General features: G+C 41.6%; 1 protein-coding gene across 1 annotated transcript in view; it reads right to left on the reverse strand.

Moving 5' to 3' along the window:
- Nucleotides 1-22,547, reverse strand: part of adgrb3 (adhesion G protein-coupled receptor B3) — a 739,829-nt gene that overhangs the window by 271,378 nt on the left and 445,904 nt on the right. The window contains exon 16 of the mRNA XM_048596949.1: nt 2,366-2,468. Coding sequence (XP_048452906.1) covers nt 2,366-2,468 — 103 coding nt within the window. The remainder of the gene's footprint in view (nt 1-2,365; nt 2,469-22,547) is intronic.

Below are 22,547 nucleotides of genomic sequence, written 5' to 3' on the forward strand. Positions count from 1 at the left end.
CCCTCTATTCCCTTTCCTTCCTATTCATGTATCCGTCCAAGTGTTTCTTGAATGCTGCTATTGTGACTGTGTCTACCACTTGCCTTGCACATTCCTTTTAAACATTCCCCGTGCACCTTGAACCTGTGTCCCCTAATAATTGATCCCTCCACCCTGGGAATAGGCCTTACACTTTCCACTTTATTCATGCCATTCACAATCTTATAAACTTCTATCAGGTCGCCCCTCAACCTTCTGCGTTCCAGTGAAAACAAACCCAGTCTATCCAACCTTTCTTTCTTCATAGCTAAAATTCTGCATACCAGGCAACATCCTGGTAAACCTCTTCAAAGCATCCGAATCCTTCCGGAAGTGTGGTGACCAGAACTGTATACAATTTTCCAAGTGTGGCCTAACTAAAGTTCTATAAAGCTGCAGCATAACTTGTCAATCCTTATACCCAATGCCCCTACCAATGCCTTTTTTTACTACCTTATCTACTTGTGGTGCCACCTTCAGTGATCTGTGGACTTGCACACCCAGATCCCTCTGTATATCAATACTCCTAAGGGTTCTGCCATTCACTGTATAATTTCCACCTGTATGTGAAATGTAAACTCATGTTGTGTGATGTGTAATTAAGCATAAGTCTGATCAGTAGGGATAGTAGTTAACCTGCTCTGAAGCCTGTTAGTGACCCAGATGGGTTTTAAGAGCAATTTCTTTTTCTCATGATCACGTTCAAATAAGAAGATTCTTATGAAATATTGTTTCACTCAGGACGCAGTGACCTGTGGCATGTTATACCATTAAAATTGAAAGTAAAACAGAACAACAGACATCAATTTGTTCTTAAATGATGAGTTAACTCTTCGAGAGCCTAACAACCTTCTTAGACTTTCAAATCTTCAGCCTTTTGTCAGTGAAATAACTGAACTGAGTTCCTGTAATTTTCTTGTGATTAATCTAACAGCCCATAATTAGTGAACAGCACCAATTGAAAGAACATCGCATAATTCAAACACCTTTGCAGTTTATAATAACATTCTATTTTTGTTCCTGACATTCAACAATTTTCTTCATTCATAGAGCACCAATCATAAAGCACAGTACCCTGCTCTTGCAAAGCAAAAACCCTGTTTTACAAGATGGAGGGCAATTTGGGACAGAGTTTCCTGAGAGAGGAGGGGGTCTGAATGATTAGAGACCATTTGACCAGTGGCAGATGAGACAGAGGCAGAAAGGTCAGAATGAGAACATGTTGACACCGGGCACGGAGAAGAGTGTGGTCAGTGAATGTGAGCGACGGCAGGGGACACAGGATATTTGATACAAGGTCAGGACTGGCTGTGGACTACAAAATTTGAGATAATTCTCAACTTAGCTCCAGATGGAGTTGGTGAGATTGGAGCAGGTCATGTGGGAGAAAGTGTACCTTCTTGGAACAATGGTGAGGGGAGTTTGCGGTGAGGGAGGTGGATAGGTAAGCAACATTCCTGGGCTAGAATGAGCCTGGTGACTGGATCCAAAGCAAGGAAGGTGATTAAGAAGCACCATCAGGTTCAATCAGATAAAGATGCCTGCTGCCTAGGGTGTTGGAAGCAACATGCTGGCTTAAGTCATGTCAATACTTATTCAAAGAAAGTTCTGGAACTTGGTGTGAAAATAGATTTTGGACCCAATTACGATCACCATTGGAGGGGGCAGTGAAAAAGAGACAGTTGGCGCTCGTCAAAATGTCAGTAGAAGCTTATCTCATGCTTGCAAATGAAGGTGGCTGGTCAAAGAGGGAACCTTAGATCATGTTAGAGATGACAGTGATGGGTAGAGGAAGACTCCCCGAAGGGGATATGTTCACTAGCCCTGAAGGGGATGCGTTGATTGCATGAGGAGAGGTAGCTAGATCCAGGAAATGACACACAATGTTGCTAGGTTAGAGCAGGGAAGAGAGAAAGAGGAATGACCATATCCAATCAAATCACACATATTTGAAAGGAAATCCACTTTTCAAATTCAGGGCAGAAGCAGGGGGGATAGTAAAAGAAAACATTTTTGAAAGTTATTTAGTAATGTTACAGTAGATAAACTGTCCTTATTGTCTGACAGAGCTTGTTATCATAACAGTGCTTTGTTTAACATGACAATGGATGAGCTGAAACTATATTAAGAATATTTTTTGCAGGATAGATAGGCTGCCACAGGGAAAATTGAATGTCATGATTAAGGAATACTCTGCATTGCACCCAATCCTTCAATTAATACTCTTCTGGTATGAGACTCTGTGTCTTGAGTGGAAATCACAAGTTGGTGCTGAGCCCTGAGGACTATCAGTTAATTCAAGGCTAATATCCCTGGAATAGTCTGCAGCAAGGAAAGAAGTACTTACATTTATCAAGTGAGCAAGTTCAATTTCCAGTACAGATTCTGCAATTTTCGGTTTTGGTCTTACTGTCACGGCTATGACTTTTGAATTCACAATGGTGTAATTTCTGTGGGCGTGTTTAAAAAGCAAGAGAAAATATAATTGGAAAGTCAAGAATAATTCTTGGAAAGGAGTACAGACATGATAAAAACAACAGGATTAAAAAGCATCAGTCAGAAATGAATAAATTTGAAAAATGAAGATAACATTATACATAATTTGAGGCATCTTCCTGGTTTTCAAATCATTCCCTGACCTCGACTGCTTCTCATTTCTGCAATCTCCTCCAGTCCCATGACCTCCATGATCATTTTAGTATTCGCTCCTGCCTCAGCTCATCTGCGTCTGAAGCCCTCACCATACCTTCATTATCTCCAGACTAGACAATTTTAATTCTCTCATGTCTAGCCTCCCAACTTGCACCCTCTTGTGCTGATCAGAAATGCTGCTGCCTGAACTGTAGTTTACAATAAGTTCTATCCACCCATCATCCATCTACTTGCTGACCTATTATGGCTCTCGAATATCTTGATTTCAATGTGCACTCCTGTTTTCAAATCCTTCGCAACCTTCCAGCCTCAATTGTAGCATCTCCAATTTTAGCACTGTACCATTAGTCATCTTGCTTTCATAAATGTGTATGAACATATAAATTAAGAACAGAAGTGGCCTGTTGGCCTCTTGAGCCTGCTCTCTCATTCAATACAATCTTTTGTCAATCTATTTGTGTTTGATTTTCCACATTCTCATCTATATCTGGTAACCTTTAACTCCCTCACCTAATAAAAATCTAACTATCTCCATTTAAAAATACTCAATGATGCTATCTCCACCATCTTCTGAAGGCAAAGAGTTCCAAACCTCAGAAAAAAATTCTACTCATCTCTGTCCCGAAAAGGTAACCCCTAATTTTAACAGTGGCCTCTTGACCAGGAGTCACGTGTAAGAGGAAACATCCTTATCCTGTCCACCTTATGAAGGCCATTCAGGATCTTGTACACTTCAATAAAGTCATTCCTCACTCTTCTGAATGCCAATGGAAACATGCTCAGCATGTCCAAACTGTCCTCCTAAGACTACCTGCGCATTCCATGGATCAATCTTATCCTTTTAGATGGTAGTGGTAGTCGATCTGGATGGTGCTGACTAAGGATCTATTGCAAATTTCAGCAGTGTACCTTGTAAACAGTACACACTGCTGCTACTGAGCATTGATGGGGAGAGAATGTTTGTGGATGTGATGTCAGTCAAGCCGGCTGCCTTGTCCTGAATGATATCAAGCTTCTTAAGTGTTGTCGGAGCTGCCTTTATCCAGGCTAGTGAACAGTATTCAAGCATATGCCTGATTTGTGCCTTGTGGATAGTGATCAGGCTTTGGGGAGTCAGGAAGTGAGTTAACTGCTGCAGGATTCCGAACCTACGACCTAGCTCTTGTAGGCACAATATTTATGTGGCTAGTCCTCCAGTTCAGTTTCTGCTCAATGGTACCCCCCAGTATGCTGATAGTAATGGATTCAGTGTTGGTAATACCATGGATTATCAAGGTGTGATGGTAAGTCATAGAGTCATAGAGCTGTATAGCATGGAAACCGACCCCTCAATCAGACTCATTCATGCCGACCAGATATCCTAAATTAATCTAATCCCATTTGCCAGCATTTGGCCCATATCCCTCAAAACCCTTCCTACTCATATATCCATTCAGATGCCTTTTAAATGCTGTAATTGCACCAGCCTCCACCACTTCCTTGGGTTGTTCATTCTTTTATTTCACCCTCTGCGTGAAAATCTTTCCCTTCTCACCTTAAACTTGTGCCTTTTAGTTTTGGACTCGCCTACCTCAGGGAAAAGGCCTTGGGTATTCACCCTATCCATGCCCCTCATGGCTTTATAAACCATTATAATGTCACCCCTCAGACTCCGGCGCTCCAGAGAAATTAGATCCAGCCTATTCAGCCTCTCCCTATAGTTCAAATGCTTCAACTCTGGCAATAGCCTTGTAAATCTTTTCTGAACCCTTTCAAGTTTCACAACATCCTTCTTATAGTAGGGAGATCAGTATTGCATGAAGTATTCCAAAAGTGGCCTAACCAATGTCAGGTACAGCTGCAACATGACCTCCCAACTCCTATACTCAGTGCATTGGCCAATAATGGCAAGCATACAAAATGCTTTCTTCACCATCATGTCTACCTGGGACTGCACTTTCAATGAACTATGAAACTGCACTCCAAGGTCTCGTTGTTCAGCAACACTCTCCAGCACTTTACCATTAAGTGTGTAAGCCCTGCCCTAATTTGCCTTTCCAAAATGCAGCGCCTCACATTTATTTAAATGTGAGCTTCTATCTTGTTGGATGGATAGATAGATATAAATAAATTGCATTGAAAGAGTCCTAAATTCATCCCTGCTTTGAGATGGCTGAGTATTTCTGTTTGAAACTATGAGTCCACCCTTTAATTTAACTTTGAATATCAGGAAAGATTAAAATTGGACAAAATCTAAAAACACATAGAACTGAATCATAGAATCCCTACAGTGTGGAATAGACTATTTGGCCCATTGAATCAACACCAACCCTCTGAACAGCATCCCACCCAGGCTGACCCTGTATTTCCCATGGCTAATCCATCTAATCCACATACCCCTGGACACCATGGGCAATTTGTCGTGGCCAATCCACCTAACCTGCACATCTTTGCACTGTGAGAGGAAAATGGAGCACCTAGAGCAAGCCCACGCAGACTCGGAGAGAATGTACAAACTCCACACAGACAGTTGCCCAAGGCTGGAATCAAACCTGTGTCCCAGGTGCTGTGAGGCAGCGGTACTGACCACTGAGCCACTGTGCCGCTTCAAGAGTATTGAGATATTATCGTCTACCTCCAATTAGTGATAAGCATTTTGCCAATGCAAATTTACACTATGTCTGTTAATATGCACATTCGTAAGAAAAGTCGAGATCTTCTTAAATTGAAAGAGCATTTATTTTATTCCAAATATATTTTTAAATTACTGTTCATGTTTTTCCTGAAATATTTTGGCTGAATGTTGCTGGGTTATAGATTAAAACAACTGAACTTCTACCAAATTTGAACATTTGCTTATTGTACTGTTTTAAAAATAGTTCTGAAAATATAGGGTCTATCCATTTTTTCCTGACATACCATTGGCAAGTCTAAGAGCCACAAATTCATTTTGGATTGAGATTTGACATTACTGCCAAATCTTTCAGGCTTTCAGCATCTACCCACCCCAGAGAAGTCCTTGTGTAGAAGACTGCAGAGTCTTACTGGGCCAAACTCCATATGTTCGCAGCTTTGAGTACTGGCACAGCAATTTTTGATCAGACCTACTTGCTAAACAATGGTAGTGGATCTGTTGCAGATCTAGGTCATGATTGTGGCTTTGATCACCCACAAGACAAGACTTTTTCCCAAATGAGCACATTAATATCCTATTCAGAACCACTATCTCTCAGTTTCTTTCCACCCTGACACGTTATCCTGACTTAGAAGTTATAGATGGGAATGTGGAATTCTAAACACAAACAGATCAGCAACGATCTTATTGAATGGATGAGCACGTTCAAGGAACCAAATTATCTATTTCTGCTCCTTTTGCATTTGTTCATATGAGTTACATTGTCAATTTTTCACAGTTGCTGAGTCAAAATCCCAAAAGTCCTTTCTTTAAAGCCTGTGGGTGTGCTTCCACCTCAAGGACTGGAGCAGTTCAAGAAAGCAGCTCACTACCACCTTCTCCAGGGCCATAAGTTTGGTCAAACTTGTCAGTGATGCCCATATCTCACAAAATGAATCTTAAATAAAGCTCAAGGAATTCATCTTTTGATTACAATCTTCCTGATTCAATACTGAGTTCCATAATTTCACATCAGAACCACTGCCCCATTAGTTTATTTTCAAGAGACAGTTGTTGGTGATGTTTCTATCATTTCCCAATTCCACCTCCTCCAGACCCATTATTTGTTTCTGTTCCCATTACCATACCATTTTTCATGTGCCTTTTGTCATTTAGACTCTTCTACTTTCCACCATTAATTTGATATCTCTGACTCTTCCTTCAATTTCCATCTCTATAATCGTTTGAAACCTGCAGTAACTCTCACATATTGGTGGCAAGAACCTGGGTTCAATTCCAGCCTTGGGTGACTGTCTGTGATGAGATTACATATTCTCCCACAGTCCAAGGATGTGCAAGTTAGGTGGATTGGTCATGCTAAATTGCTCAGGGATCTGTAGGTTAGCTGGGATAGCCATGACAAATGGGGTGAGTACTGAGTCTGGGTGGGATGGTCTTTGGAGGGTCAGTGCAGACATGATGGGTCAAATGACTTCCTACCACACTGTAGGGAGTCTACAACCTTCAGTTCTGATAAAAGGTCATTGTTCTGAAACGTTGGCTTAATTTATCTATCCCAGAATGCTTCATGACCTGCCAAGCATTTCCAGTATTTTCAATTTATGTTTTCTTTCAAAAATTTATCTTGGCAAACTATTCTTCTCCACCTTGATATTCAAGAGGGTATTAGATGATTACTTAAATATAAATAAAGTGCACGCTTATGGGAAAAAGGCAAGAGTTTAGTACCAAGACAATATGCTTGAAGAGCTGGTGTAATTTTGATGGGTTGTACGGCCTTTTTCTGCACTATAATAATTCTGTGATTCTGAAAAATCATCCATGATTATTCCAACACTGCCAAACTACAGCCTAAACAGAGTTTACTTTGTGACAGGAGTAGGAGGCAGGTGGCTTAGTGATTAGCACTGCTGCCTTCCTGCGCCAGGGACCCTGGTTTGATTTTAGCCTCGGGTGATTGTCTGTGTGGAGGTTGCACATTCTCCTTATATCTGCTTGGGTTTCTTCCGGGTGCTCCAGTTTCCTCGTACAGTCCAATAATATGCAGATTAGGTGGACTGGCTATGCTAAATTGTCCCATAGTGTCTGGGGACGTGCATGCTAGGTAGGTTAGCCATGTTAAATGTGGGATTACAGGGTTAGCAGAGGACTGGGTCTGGATGGGATGCTCTACAGAGGATTGGTACAGATTTGACGGGCAGAATGGCTTCTTTCAGCACTCTAGGATTCTATGTTTCAAGTTTACATCATCTTGAAAGGAACTGAACTACACACTGGTGGTATTACTCTGAATGACACAAGAGCCTTCTTGTCAACTGAACTAACTGGCCTCCCTTTCTCCAATCCCTGATGCTGCCACACTTCTTCCACCTTCTTCAAGAACGCAGCATTTAGGTTATTCAGAAAATCATTTGACTGCCTAAATTACCAACACCAATTTTTTTTTGTTGTCAGGGCCACAAAATAGAAGGAATTATTTCTAAGTTTCAATTAAGGAGAATTTGGGAGGTTAGCAAAACTGTTTGTAGCCTCTCAGGTTCTTTCAGCTGAAATGGGCTTGAAGTACCTGATTTCCTCTGCAGCATTCTCTGCGAATGCCTAGCTCATCAGAAATGCCCATCACGGAATTAACTCTTGGATATCTTCACATTCAACCTCTGATTTACAAAGATTTGGAATTGGAGAATGAGGCAGCACTGATGTATGCCAATCTGCCCATCCTGCCAAGGCCAGCTACTTAATAATCATGTTATTCCCAACCACTTGCACTGTCAGCCAGTAATTATTTTTTCCCTTCTTATTGCCTTTTGACAAGTTACAATTCAGTCTGGTCTTCAATACCCTTTCAGATGACAGCAAGTTTCAGTTACATAAATAAATACTTCACCTTGCCAATCAGCCAAAATTGGTATCATCTGGCTACTGAACCTTCTGCCATCAGGAACAGTTTTATCTTATTTAATTTTATCAAAAGCCTCTCTGATTTTGAACTCATCTGTCAAATCTCCTGTCTCTATCTCATTGCTGATATTATAATTTGAGCTGGTGCCTTTTGCTTTATACCAATTTGACTCTCAGTTGGCAATTGACATTCTCTGTACAAACAGGGAGGATATCTAGACATGTGGGTTTTCAGCCGTGACACTTAACGAAGAAAGCATGAGCTATCTGAATTTCAAAAATGTATTGCTGGGCAGAGGCCGCAGACAGTATCTTGTGCGGTCGCTGGTGGCAAGCTTAAGCGTGGGAAGAGTGCTTTTTTAAAGCAGGTTGGTGCTGTGTCTGAACGCCCACCACCATCCTAACTCCAACAGGTTGGCAGTTCTGGTTAGAATAGACTTCCGTCTTGTGGGTCGTGATACCAGAGGTAGGCTTGCTGGAGTCCTGGCCACTGAGTGATTAGTTTGTGGTTTGGCAGGTTTCTTACTAAATTTCTAGCAAACTGAAGAGACCCCCACAATCCCCCTGATACCTCAGCAAGATTGCACACTTTGCTTTTCTGTGAAGGGCTTATAAAGTAGCTGTTTCCCTTAAGCTAAATGTTGTTGAGCTTGTTAGTCCCTTGGCAACAACTGTGGATAAGAAAGTATTTATAACCGTCAGACACATGTTGCTTTGTCATTTTCTGCTCAATCAGCCCTGGTATTTATGTTGCTGGAAATCATTATGTGGTCCAGAGGAAACAGTTGCCTGTGGATTGGCAGCTAGCACAATGCCGATCAATCTGATCTGAAATAAATTATCAGTTGTCAGGGTGTGAAAGTTTTAATGAGCCTGACACCAAATTAAATTGTCGAGGTTTTCCCTTCAGTGATTTTATTCATGGGGATGGGCAGGGCTTTCAATAAATAAATCTGTGCAACACAGTGAAAAGTGTAGGTCTTTGTAATGAAGTCTTGGCGGTGGTAGTGATGGCAAAGAAGGGGACAACTTAACACTTGCTATGATGCTTATATTTGTTTGCTTGTGATGATGGGTCTGGATCTTGTTCTTTAAGCATTGGAGCTGCTTTATTTGGAGCAAACCCACTGTGGGCAATAAAAGGCAGGGTATGGGCAGTGTACTGGCTCCCTGTTGGCAGCACTCACTGGGAACAAGAGCCATGTGCCTCAAAGTCTAACCTCACATCTATGTTTACAAGTTCAGATCATTCAACTCAGTAAACCTTATTCATTGTTTTTTAAAATCTCAGCCCAAAAATGTGCAATTATGTCTCTAAACGAGAGATTTGAGATTCTACTTTTCATGTTCCAGAGATGTTCTAAAGGTTTTTGCCACCAATTTGTACATGATGATTGCAAATGCACCTCAATCTCAAGAACAGCAGTTGTTGGAACAAAACTGTTTTGGCTGGCAAAGGAATGTCACACGGGATACAAGCTGGACATACTGCTCTTCCTGAGCAACTTGTCAAACCATTAACATCCAACTGGAGTGATCAGACAAAGCTAAACCAAACACCGAATGTATTGGTGAAATTTCTGTTGGTAAAATTGGTCTTCCTTCAACATTCCATTTGGAATGAAATTTTAACTCTCAATCTATGAAGGCTAACTAAGTAATGGTGACATTAAAACACATATGGGTACATTTTCCTGTCCTTGAGCCCAGATTTCAGTCCTTCATCTGAGTGGTTAGTCTCCTTGAATGAGCCGGAACAATAACTGTCAGCAAGCTATTTGGTTGGGGGAATCGCAGATTAGTCAACCGCTGATCTTATTGAACAGATTAGGGTGCATTATCAAATAAAAGATCACAAACATCTTGCGTCTGTGTGGTGACAGACATCATGTGGCATTCCCAGTACCTTCTTAAATTTATTGCATCCCGGTAAGCATATATTAAAAAAAAAATCAGCTGAGGCTCAGTTGGTAGCTCTCTTGCCTCTCAGTAACAAGGCTGCAGTTTCATGTTACATACCAGGAACTTGAACATCAAATCTAGGCTGACACCCCATCAGAGGGCTGCATTGTTGGAGGTACATTATCGCTGGGACATTAAACTGAGGATCTGTCTGTACTCTCAAATGGATGGATGTGGTCTATGGCTCTACTTTGAAGTGAAGCAGGAAATTCCTGACCAATGTTTGCCCCTTAGTCGATGTCATAAATTTGAATTATCTGGTCATGATCACCAATATTTGTGGGATCTTGCTGTGTACAAATTGCCTGCTGAGATTCCTACAATGCAGCAGTGACTATACTTCAGAAAGGTGTGTCATTGGCCGTAAATGATTTTGGGATGTGGGAAAGGTGCAATATAAATGACATTTTATCCTGGTAATATATTCTACCAATCAAGTCCCAAATTATGTGTGGTGGTCAGATGTTACAATTCACTTACGGGCTTCACATTGCTGGGAGCCTTTCTGAATATCACAGTTCAGTTTGGAGCTGTGGATAGTGATAATCAAGACTCTAATTTTCGTTCGTTTACATGGGTAATCAGGAATCGCTCCCCACTCTTACCCTCAGTACATATTGGAAGGTTTTGCAAGTTGTTCCTTGACCTGTTTCAAGGTGTTGTGAAAATATATTCTGTGGTCATCAAGTCATGGAGTAGTACTCAAACCTGGAATTTCAGGCTCAGAGTCAGGGACAATAGCTACTGCACCATAAGACCTTCAATATGTACCCCTGTCACAATGGTTCAATATCAATAGGATTTCAGACCTTGTTTAAAACTCCTAGCAATTTCTTTGATAATGGAGATTTGATGATCAATTCATTTGCATCAACTGCTACAATTTTAGGGTTATATCATTTTTAGAGAAAGCAGGATCCAATGAATGGTTAAGTTGCCGCTAGAAAGATCAGAGGCATCAAGTGGGTTAACAAAATAGGAATTTGAAAATAGTCATTGGCCTGAATCTTGTTTTCCTTTAGCTAAGTATGAGTTGGGTTGAGATTTTTGGAGGGATTTTCAATGCAAGGCCACATTTTACCAAACTCACATCATTATGATCAAACAAGCCCCTATGATACCCTCTCAACCCACTCCAGTCCCACTTTACAACACACCACGCTTGGAACAATGTGACACTGCAAGGAATTAACTGGAATTCCTTGCACCTGTGTCATCTTTAAAAGGTTGCTGTACATCTAGACAAGATTCATCATACCAGAGCTGCCCTGCTCGGGATCATGACAATTAGCTGAGAGGGGAAAACAGGCACTGATGACAACCAATACAAAATTCCTGGCTTTCTCTCTGTGCTAAATGGCATTGCAAGACAGCTGTACTGTGGCCTGGAATCTCTCACTGAGAGGGCAAAGTGCAAAATACCAAGATAAGGCAGAGATGTTGTGAGTATCTAGGCAGGCTCAGAGTGAGTGAGAGCTATGACAGTGAGTGAATAGCCCAGGAATTCAGCCTAGTCCAGTCCATGAATTGGAGACGTGTCCCTGAATACACAGTGTCCTTGTTGAATATTACAATAATAGTTGCTGGTGCAGCCCAAGGTATAGCAGTGAAGTGCATAAGTGTCCTCTAAGTGGAGTGGAGATGCGTCAACAGGGTTCTTAGAGGCTGCCACATGTCAGATGCCAATGTCCATGGACTTGGGGTACATATGGTCAATGTCCATGCAGTGTGTCCTGAATAGTCAGTGCCAGGTGTCCCACATGGAGGCTCTTTGCTTCTGGCAATGAGCTGAAGTCATTAAGTGCCTAGTCAGGAATTCTCAACATCTAGTTTGTTTGGCGTATTTGGCAAGGTAGAGAGCTGATTATTAATAAGGTGAGCTGTGCTGTTCAGAAGCCATTTAACAAGCAACAATCCCCTTTAATTATCAAGTCACCACTGCCCAGAAACTCATTTCGTTGCTTGTCAAAAGCATAAAAGATGGTGCCCAATATTCCCAACATCCAGATAGTTCACCTACACCTGATGTCAGGTGCTGGTCTGCCACAAATTACACCTATATGAACTTCCACCCATCCAGTCATTAATAGTGCAGAAGGCAACAGTTCAGTCCATCATATTCAAGCGTTTCACCATGGAGCAACCCAATCACGCCCATTCCTCCATTCTTGGCCCCAGTAATTGCACTTTGCAAGCTAACCGTATTTAGTATGAAACCAGAGGGGTTGATAATCAGGGGGCATAGATTTAAGGTAAATGGTTAAAAAAAAAACACTAGAAGAGAAGAGATGAGAGTTTCTTTGAGCCAATGAGCTATTATGATCTGGAATACACTGTCTGAACGTTTGCTAGAATCTGATTTAATCACAGCTTTCAAAAGAGAATTGGATGAACGTTTGAATAAACAACATTCGCCAGACTGTGTAGAAAGGTCAAGGGAGTGGGACTAATTGAATGTTCTCTTTCTCTGTTGTATCATATTATGATTCTGTAATACCTGTGGCAGTCATTTATGCATCATAACATTGTAAATAACAAGAAGGTGATGCAGTTTTATTATTACAGATAATGAAAAACATGATCAAAACATAATGATGCTGTAAACAGAAATATGCTTTGCCTAAAGTCCATTAGGCGCCTGCTGCATATGACAGCTAATTGCTGCACAGTAGTTCCATTTCAACAGCAATTTTAAGCTTCATCAAGCACTTCAGGATTGAGAAAGGTGCTAGGATAATGGCTACCCCTTGCTCAAGTGAACATATTTGCAATAGTTATAAATATCCTTGATCCCTGCAAAGTTAAAAAATCTCTCCACCTTTAACTGGCTTAAGCAATTAGTGTATTATAGACATTTTGTGTGCATTCTTTAATTCCGTGTGACACGCAGAGCTATTACACTTCCTCTCCTTCACTTATTAAAACCAAATCTCTGTCTCCCTTCTGATCAATTAACATGACTGACAAACAGCATGTATCCACAGCTAGGATAAGAATAAATAGAAAATAATAAATCATAAAATTGCCAATGTGAAGGGACTACAGTGTTTCTATGAATAACTGTAGAGTGGCATTTGTGGTATAATACATCTTGGGATTGGGCTGCTGTTGGAGAATATTCTCCAGCAGGTCCTAAAACATAGACCTGAATGCAAAATGAGTTTTCTTTCTTTGACATGCACACTAGATTTTCCCTGATAATTTTTCTCACAGATTTTTTCCATTGAGACTTAAGGAAAGTAAACGGATAGTTTTATAGCATTGGAAAATTGGGGCATGTCCACTTGCTCACAGATGGGTCTCTCACTGTGTACACAGAAGAAGGAGGGTCCCGACGCGAAACGTCAACTTTCCTACTCCTCTGATGCTGCCTGACCTGGTGTGTTCCTCCAGCTCCACACCGTGTTGATGCAGTCATTGTTGTAATTTCTGAAAGATGGCAGCCATCTTTGCTCAAAGCAAGCTCCCATAATCAGCAAAGTGATCACAACAAAAATCATCCATTTTCACAATATTGATTGAATGACAAATATTCTCCAAGACATGGGGGAAGAACTCCTATACTTTTCTTCAAAAAAGTGCTTCAGGTTGTGGGTTCAAATCCCACTTCAGAAATCTGGACATAATCCAGGTTGAGGTTTCAATGCAGACTTCAGTGATGGAGGCTGCATTGATACAAGTGCCATCCTGTAGCTGTGAGGTAAAACCAAACTCTTGCAACCCTCCCAAATAGACATTAAAGATCCCATGGAACAATTCTGAAGAAGAGCAGAGTGTTATCTCCAGTGTCCTGGCTAATAATTATCATTCCATCGAAATCATACGAACAGATTATGCAGTCAATCATTTTACCACTGAGAGAGTTTGCTGCGCATATATTTGTGGATTTTTTTTCCTACACCCCAACAGTGGCCACACTTCAAAAGTACGTAAATATCTATGAAGCACGTTAGAACATTGTGAGGTTGAAGAAAGCGCTATATAAATCCAAGTTCTTCCTTATTTCTTCCTAAACTGTCATATTTGACTTTCATAACTTGCATATGTTTGCTTAAAGATTCTTTGGATAAAAGATTGACCATTGCAGGTGTAATTAAACAGGTGGAAGGTTGTTTAAACTCGCAAGTTATCAGAGAAGGAAAGGAAACAAAATTTCAAAATAACTGAATCCACCTTTGAATCTACCAATTTGTTTTAAATTTGTGCCAATTCACTCTCAATCCTTTTTATGAAAGGGCACAATTTCTCCCTGTCTGCTCTGTTCATCTCCTAGCAAGTACAGCTAAATTCAGCTGTGCAGTTGGGAGCCAGCAGGGAGCTGCTCTGTGGTTGTAGATCTGTCTGAAACTGTTTGATACAAGCTCCAGTTTAAACACATCTTTACAAGAATCTGGTGTTCTGACCCATTTCCTGCAAGTCTGTCTTTACCTCCTCTTCTCCGTCTCAGAACAATAACGGGGTTCACTTCTCTGCATTCTGTATCCCAGCCTCCACATAGAAAAGAGTCATCTTCCACCATTTCTGTCACCTCAGACAGGATTCCACCATCAAACATATTCCAGCACTCTGGAGGGGCTGATCCCGCTGCAAAACCTTGGCCCACTTTCCATCACTCCTAACACATCCTCACCCCCTCCATGGCACTTTCCCATGCAATTGCAGATGGTGTAACACTTGCCCATTCATCTCTTTCCCCTTCACCGTTCAAGCCCCAAACACACCTTCAAGGTGAAGCAACATTTCACTTGTACTTCTATCAGAATATTCTACTCCATTCACTGCTCATAATGTTATTGCAAGATCAAACACAGACTGGGTGACTGCTTTGATTGGTTGAGAAAGATTCAACTTGATTGGCTCAACATTTTTCAATTAGAATATGGCTGTGCAAAGTCCTAATTAAATACTTGGAAGTTTTTTCAGGGTGTCTAGGGACTATCAGAGGGGTCAAGGCCACCTTACATGTTGACCAGGAAGCAATTCCCTGATTCTGCAAGGCCTGCCCAGTGCCATTTGCCTTATGTGCAGAAATCAGGAGGTTGGAAAGTGAAAGAATCATCAAACAAGTGCAGTTTGTGGAATGAGCAGCACTAGTTGTGCCAACTGTGAAGCCTGAATGGTCAGTTCACCTTTGTGGGGATTTTAAACAAATGATAAGCTGCTTTTTGCACCTGGATAAATACCCTTGCATAAAAGACTTATATGCAAAACTGGCAGGAGGGCTGTCCTTCACAAAACTGGATGTGAGCCATGGGTACCCTGCAATTGCAATTAAATGAGTTTTCCCAGATGTATGCTACAATTAAAATCCATAAGGGTTTGCACCAATATACGAGACTGCCTTTTGGGGTATCATCAGTCTGTGTCATTTTCCATGGTTGTTGAAGAAAATTTTACAAGGTCTACCCTTGGTCGCCATTTATCTGGGAAGACCAATAAAAAGCAGCTAGAGAACTTGACCTACCTGAGCTACAGAATAGACTGGGTTACGCCCATTGAAAGATCAAGTAAGGGCAATCAAAGATACCCCAGCTCCAACATCTGCACCAGAGCTTAGATCTTTCCTTATGTTGGTGAGTTATTACAGAAAATTCATATGTGTCCTGGCCTCCATCCTGGCATCCTTACATTTGCTATTGAAAAAGTTTGGAAATGGTCTCATAGCCAAGATGTAGTCTTTAGGGAAGTGAAGAAACAGCCTACAGTTTCATTCGATACCAAACTGTCCTGTTCCTGTTTGATTATAAGACTACCCCTTACACAACTACAGGAGTTGCTAATGCAGAGAAGACTCTGCATCAGGGAACCTGATCTCCTTGAATCTTGGGATGGGAGGGTGAAACAGCATCAGGAATGTCAATGCCAGACACAAGACTCCTCTAATTGAGAGAGGCAGTTTACTTCAGGTTATAAAGTTTGGTGTCGAAACCGTAGGCATGGTTAAAAGGCATGGTCAACTTGAGGTCAGGTCCCATGACATACAAAGCTCACTTGCCATTTCAATAAACTAGTTCCAAGAAAGAGTCTTATTAGCTCTGTTCCTCTTTCCACAGATGCTGCCTGACCTGCTGAGTTTCTGCAGCATTCTCTGTGTTTATTTCAGATGTAGAACTTTGCAGCATTTTGCATTTATTACAAAGATCTGGATTTAGTTGAAATGCTACCAGGAACTCATATAGGGCAATTAGTGTAGCCACAAATCATAGGGGAAACATGGGAGAAAGAAAGAGAGAACAGTAAACATTGATATCTGTGATCACAGACTGAGGAAGACATGGAGAGTACACTTTAAGAGAAAGTGTAAAATTCCTAAAATTGCAGTTGGCAGCAAAGATGGAGGTGTGGCAAACAGGAAGATACAAATTGGTCATATCAGGGTATAAATAAGCTATTTTCTCTGGGTCTGTGTGACTTTACTTTTTCCATAGGCTAGTGAAATGGATAGAAAAGTGGAAAATGGAATTTAGTGGGGAGAAGGGGAGGTGAAGCATTTCGGCAAAAGGCATAATGGATAGACTCAAAGGCAAAGCTGCAATTTATATGCTGGGTCAGAAAAACCGAGGTTTCATGACCCCTGACATTGAAATGTAATAGGACGTACTGAGAGAGCAGTTCACAGAGCATATTCTTTGAGCTTCAAAAATAGAGGCATTGAGTTCAAAAACAGATAAGTTGCATTGATTCTTCATAAATCACTGGTTAGGCCACAACTAGAACATTGCATCCAATTCTGGTCATCATTCTTTCTTATGAGATAGGATGTAGAACATAGAACAGTACAGCACAGTACAGGTCCGTCGGCCCACAATGTTGTGCCGACCTATTATCCTACTAAGAACAATACACCCTGCATACCCTACATTTTACTATCCTCCATGTGCCTATCCAAGAGTCTCTTAAAAGTCTCTAAAGTATCTCACTCTACTACCACTGCCGACAGTGCATTCCACACGCCCACCACTCTCTGTGTGAAGAACCTACCTCTGACATCTCCCCGAGACCTTCCTCCAATCACTTTAAAATTATGCCCCCTCGTAATAGTCATTTTTGCCCTGGGAAAAAGTCTCTGACTATCCACTCTATCTATGCCTCTCATCATCTTGTAAACCTCTATCAAGTCACCTCTCATCCTTCTTTGCTGCAATGAAAAAAGCCCTAGCTCCCTCAACCTTTCCTCATGAGACTGGCTCTCCAGTCCAGGCAGCATCCTGGTAAATCTCCTCTGCACCCTCTCTAGAGCTTCCACATCCTTCCTATAACGAGGTGACCAGAACTGAACACAATATTCCAAGTGTGGTCTACCAGAGTTTTATAGAGCTGCAGCATAACCTCACGGCTCTTAAACTCAATTCCCCTTCCAGTGAAAGCCAACACACCATACGCCTTCTTAACAACTCTATCAACTTCGGTGGCAATTTTGAGGAGTCTGTGGACATGGACCCATAGATCCCTCTGTTCCTCCACAGTGCCAAGAATCCTGCCATTAACCCTGTATTCTGCATTCAAATTCAACCTTCCAAAATGAATCATCTCACACTTTTCTGGGTTGAATTCCATCTGCCACTTCTTTGCCCAGCTCTGCATCCTTTCAATGTCCTGTTGCAACCTACAACAGCCCTCCACCTTGTCCACAACTCCACTAACCTTCGTGTCATTGGCAAACTTACTAACCCACTCTTCCATTTCCTCATCCAAGTCTTTTATAAAGATCACAAGGAACAGAGGTCCCAGAACAGATCCCTGCGGAACACCACTGGTCACTGAGCTCCAGGCTGAATACTTTCCATCTATTACCACCCTCTGTCTTCTATTGGACAGCCAGTTTTGTATCAGACAGCCAAATTTCCCTGAATCCCATGCCTCCTCACTTTCTGAATGAGCCTACCATGTGGAACCTTATCGAATGCCGTGCTAAAATCCATATACACCACACCCCTGCTCTACCTTCATCGATGTGTTTTGTCACATCCTCAAAGAATTCAATGAGGCTTGTGAGGCATGACCTGCCTCTCACAAAGCCATGCTGACTATTTCTAATCAAACTGTGCTTTTCCAAATAATCATAAATATTACCTCTCAGAATCCTCTCCAATAATTTGCCCATCACAGAAGTATGACTGACTGCTCTGTAATTTCCAGGATTATCCCTATTCCCTTTCTTGAACAAGGGAATGACATTTGACACCCTCCAATCTTCTGGTACTACTCCAGTGGACAGTGAGGAAGCAAAGATCATTGCCAAAGGGGCAGCAATCTCTTCCCTCGCTTTTCATAGTAACCTTGCATATATGCCGCCTGGCCCAGGGGACTTATCTATCCTCATGTTTTTCAAAATTTCTAGCACGTCCTTCTTCCTAACAACAACCAGTTCGAGCATAGCTGCCTGTTTCATGCTGTCCTCACAAATGTCAAGGTCCCTCTCAATGGTGAATACTGAAGCAAAGTATTCATTAAGGACCTCCTCTGACTCCACACGCAAGTTCCCTCCACAATCCCTGATTGGCCCTACCCTCACTCTGGCCATCCTCTTGTTTCTCACGTAAGTATAGAAAGCCTTAGGATTTTCCTTGATCCTACCCACCAAGGTTTTCTCATAGCCTCTTCTAGCTCTCCTAAGTCCATTCTTCAGTTCCTCCCTGGCTACCTTGTAGACCTCTACAGCCCTGTCCAATCCTTGCTTCCTCAACCTTAAGTAAGTTTCCTGCTTCCTCTTGACTAGGTGTTCAACATGTCTTGTCACCCAAGGTTCCTTCATCATACCATCCATTCCTTGCCACAGTGGGACAAACCTATTCAGTATCTGTTGCAACTGCTCCCTAAACAACCGCCACATTTCTACCATGCATTTCCCTGAGAACATCTGATCCCAGTTGGTGCTCCGTAGTTCTTGCCTAATAGCATTGTAATTCCCCCTCCCCCAGTTAAATACTTTCCCATACCATCTGCTCCTATCGCTCTCCATGACTATAGTAAAGGTCAGGGAATTGTGATCGTTATCACCGAAATGCTCTCCCACTGAGAGATCTGACACCTGACCTGGTTCGTTACCAAGCACCATACCCAATATGGCCTCCCCTCTAGTTGGCCTATCTACAAATTGAGTCAGAAATCCTTCCAGGACACACCTGACAAAATTTGCTCCATCCAAACTATTTGCACTGAGGAGGCTCCAAACGATATTAGGGAAGTTAAAATCGCCCATGACAACGACCCTATTACTGCTGCACCTTTCCAAAATCTGTATCCCAATCTGTTCCTCAGTGTCTCTGTTGCTATTGGGGGTCTACAGAAAACTCCCAATAAAGTGACTGCTCCTTTTCTGTTTCTGACTTCCACCCATACTGACTCAGTAGAGAAATCCTCCTCCACGACCTCCCTTTCTGCAGCTGTGATACCATCCCTGATTAGCAATGCCACTCCCCCACCTCTTTTACCTCCCTCCCTATTTCTTTTGAAACTTCTATACACCGGAACATCTAACAACCATTCCTGCCCGTATTATCCAAGTCTCCGTAATGCCCACAGGAATAGGAGCAAAAATTGAGCATTCGGCCAAATAAGCCTGCTCCATCATATAACTAGATCATGGCTAGTCAAATTGTGACCATGATTTTATTTTTCTGCCTGTCCCCAATAACTCTGACTGTCTTGTTGAACAAGAAACTCTAACTCAGCGTTAAATATATGTCATGACTCAGCCTCAACTCTGTCACTGTGGACAGAAATCTAACAACCCTCAAAGAAGAAATTCCTCTTCATCGTTATCTTAAATTGGAGATAACATTTTTAAACAGTTCTGCCTTGTTCTCGATTTTCCCCTCAAGGGGAAACATTGCCTTGCCATCTACCCTGTTAGGGCCCCTCAGAATCTTGTAATTATTCTAAACTCCAATGAGCAGAGGCCCAACCTGCCCAAACTTTCATCACAAGAAAATACCTTCATCCCAGGAATTAGACTGCTGAGCTTTCTCCAACAATTTCCAACATTAGTATATCCCTCCTTCAGTATTTAGGCTTTGACTGCACAAATTAATTTATTGCAGTCTCACTAATGTTCTAAGTATTTGTAACAAGTCTTCCCTATTTTTATACTCCAGCTCCTTTGCAATTGAGGCCAACATTCCATTGATTTTCCTAATTACTTATTGTACGTACACACTAACTTTTTGTGATTCAGGTACAAAGATACATGGATTGCTCTGTCCTGCAGCATTCTGAAATGTCTCTCCTTTTAAATAATACTCTGCCTTCTAATCTTCCTACCAGTGGGAAATCTCATTTTCTCACATGATACTGTAACTGCTAAACTAATGGATTACGACATTTTCCCCATGACGGATGTAAGGTAAACTTCCTGTTTTCTGGTCTCCATCCTTTCTTGAAAAGATGTGTTACATGTGTTGTTTTCCAGTTTGCTGTAACTTTTCCAGAATCTAAAGAACTTTAGAAGATTATAACTAATGTATCCACATCTCCACATCACTTTTTTGACGGACACAAGGGTGCAGACCCTCAGGTCCAGGGGACTTGTCAGACTTTAGTTACAGAGTTTAGATAATACTTGTTCTCTAGTGATAGTGGTTGTTCTAAATTCTTCTCTCTGTCTTTATTTTCTCCTACCGTCAGGATGTGCTTTGTGTTTTCTGCTGTGAACATAGATACAAAATATTTGTTCAGAGTCTCTGTCTTTTACTTTTTACCAATTATCAATTGCCCAGTCTCATCCCCTATGGGACCAATGTTCACTTTCATTGCTCTTATCCTTCTTTTATGCATCAAAACCTTCTGTTTTAATACTTACTGCTGGTTTTCTCTCACTTTTACTTTTTCCCTTTATCACTTTTTAGTCATCCTTATCTGGTTCCTCTGAGCCACCAAAATTTTATGTATTCTCTTTTAATTTGACACACTCCCTAGTCACCATGGATGGTATTATCCTTCTTGTTGAGCTTTCTTTTTAATGGATTAAATCTCTGTTGCTAGTTGTTAAATATTTCCCGAAATGTTTGCCATTGCTTCTCTTACTTTTTAAACTATTTTTGCAGTCAACTTTGTCAAATTTGAAATTTCAGGATAGAAGGCTGATTCTTATGTTTTTTGACAAACCATGAGTCATACTGAGTTTGGGGCAGTGTTACTCATCCCGAGGTCAAGTGAGCTTTCTTGCTGAATCTTACCAAACTTGATGCATTCATTGCTATTTCAGCCCTCAGACGAGTATCACGTTGGACTTCCACCCCATCTTACCATAAGCCATTCCCAAGACAACTCACCACTGCTGGAATATCATGAACTTCAGTGGCATTCATTGTACCTGCACCATCTTTAAAGCATTGTCAGTCCAGAGCTGTTCCTGATACTTTGCAAGGACGTAGCAGATGGCGTAAAATTAGCACCCCACTTTGTGGGCAGGATCCTGGGGGTCCTGTTGGATGAGGTGGTGCACAGCCAGGGTGCCATCTTCCTCGAGGATCAGCAGTGGGGGCCATAATACCAGACCATGTCAGGTAGGCCTGAGGTTTCAATCCAGATTAAAGCAGTCTCAGCCATTTGACGGAATGTTCAGCATGGTAGGAAGAAGGTCAATGGCTTTCTCCACTCTGGTGGCATAAGTGCAGTGGTGCGACATTGAAGTGCAGAAACATTCAGTTAGTGGATCGGAGATATATTATGAGAGTTCTTATAAGCTGCCACATGCTGGATACCAATGCCTATGGGCCTGAGGTACATGTAGTGAATGCCTATAGAGCATGGCCTGAGATGTTATTGGACACCAGGCACAATGGAGGTCTTTTGGAACAAGGGGAGAGAACTCACTGTAATTTCCACAGTCTTTTTTTCGAATGGCTAATTTTCATGATAACTTTGACAAGATTGCAACCCATGGTGAGTTGTTCTGTTGATAAAGCATTTAAAAAAAAAATCATTCACTTGAGGGACATGGGTGTCACTGGCTAGTTAGCATTTATTGCTTTAGTTGTGCTTGAGAAGGTGATGGTGAGTTGTATTCTTGAACCTCTGCAGTGCCATCGACCCACAATGCTCCTAGGGAGGGAATTGCAGGATTTTGATTCAGCAACAGTGAAGAAATGGCAATATATTTCCAAGTCAGGATATTGAATGGCTTGGAGGGAACTTCAAGGTGGTGATATTCCCATGTATCTGCTTCTCTTGTCCTTCTAGATGGAAATGATCATGACTTTAGAAGATGCTGTTTGAAGATAGAACATAGAACATAGAACAGTACAGCCCAGTACAGGCCCTTCGGCCCACGATGTTGTGCCGACCTATTATCCTACCCTAAGGCCAAACTACCCTGCATGCCCTACATTTTATTATCATCTGTATGCCTATCCAAGAGTCTATAAAGTATCTGACTCCACTACCACAGCCGGCAGCA

This window comes from Rhincodon typus, chromosome 5 (genome assembly GCF_021869965.1).
Source record: "Rhincodon typus isolate 14 chromosome 5, sRhiTyp1.1, whole genome shotgun sequence".
NCBI classification, from domain to species: domain Eukaryota; kingdom Metazoa; phylum Chordata; class Chondrichthyes; order Orectolobiformes; family Rhincodontidae; genus Rhincodon; species Rhincodon typus.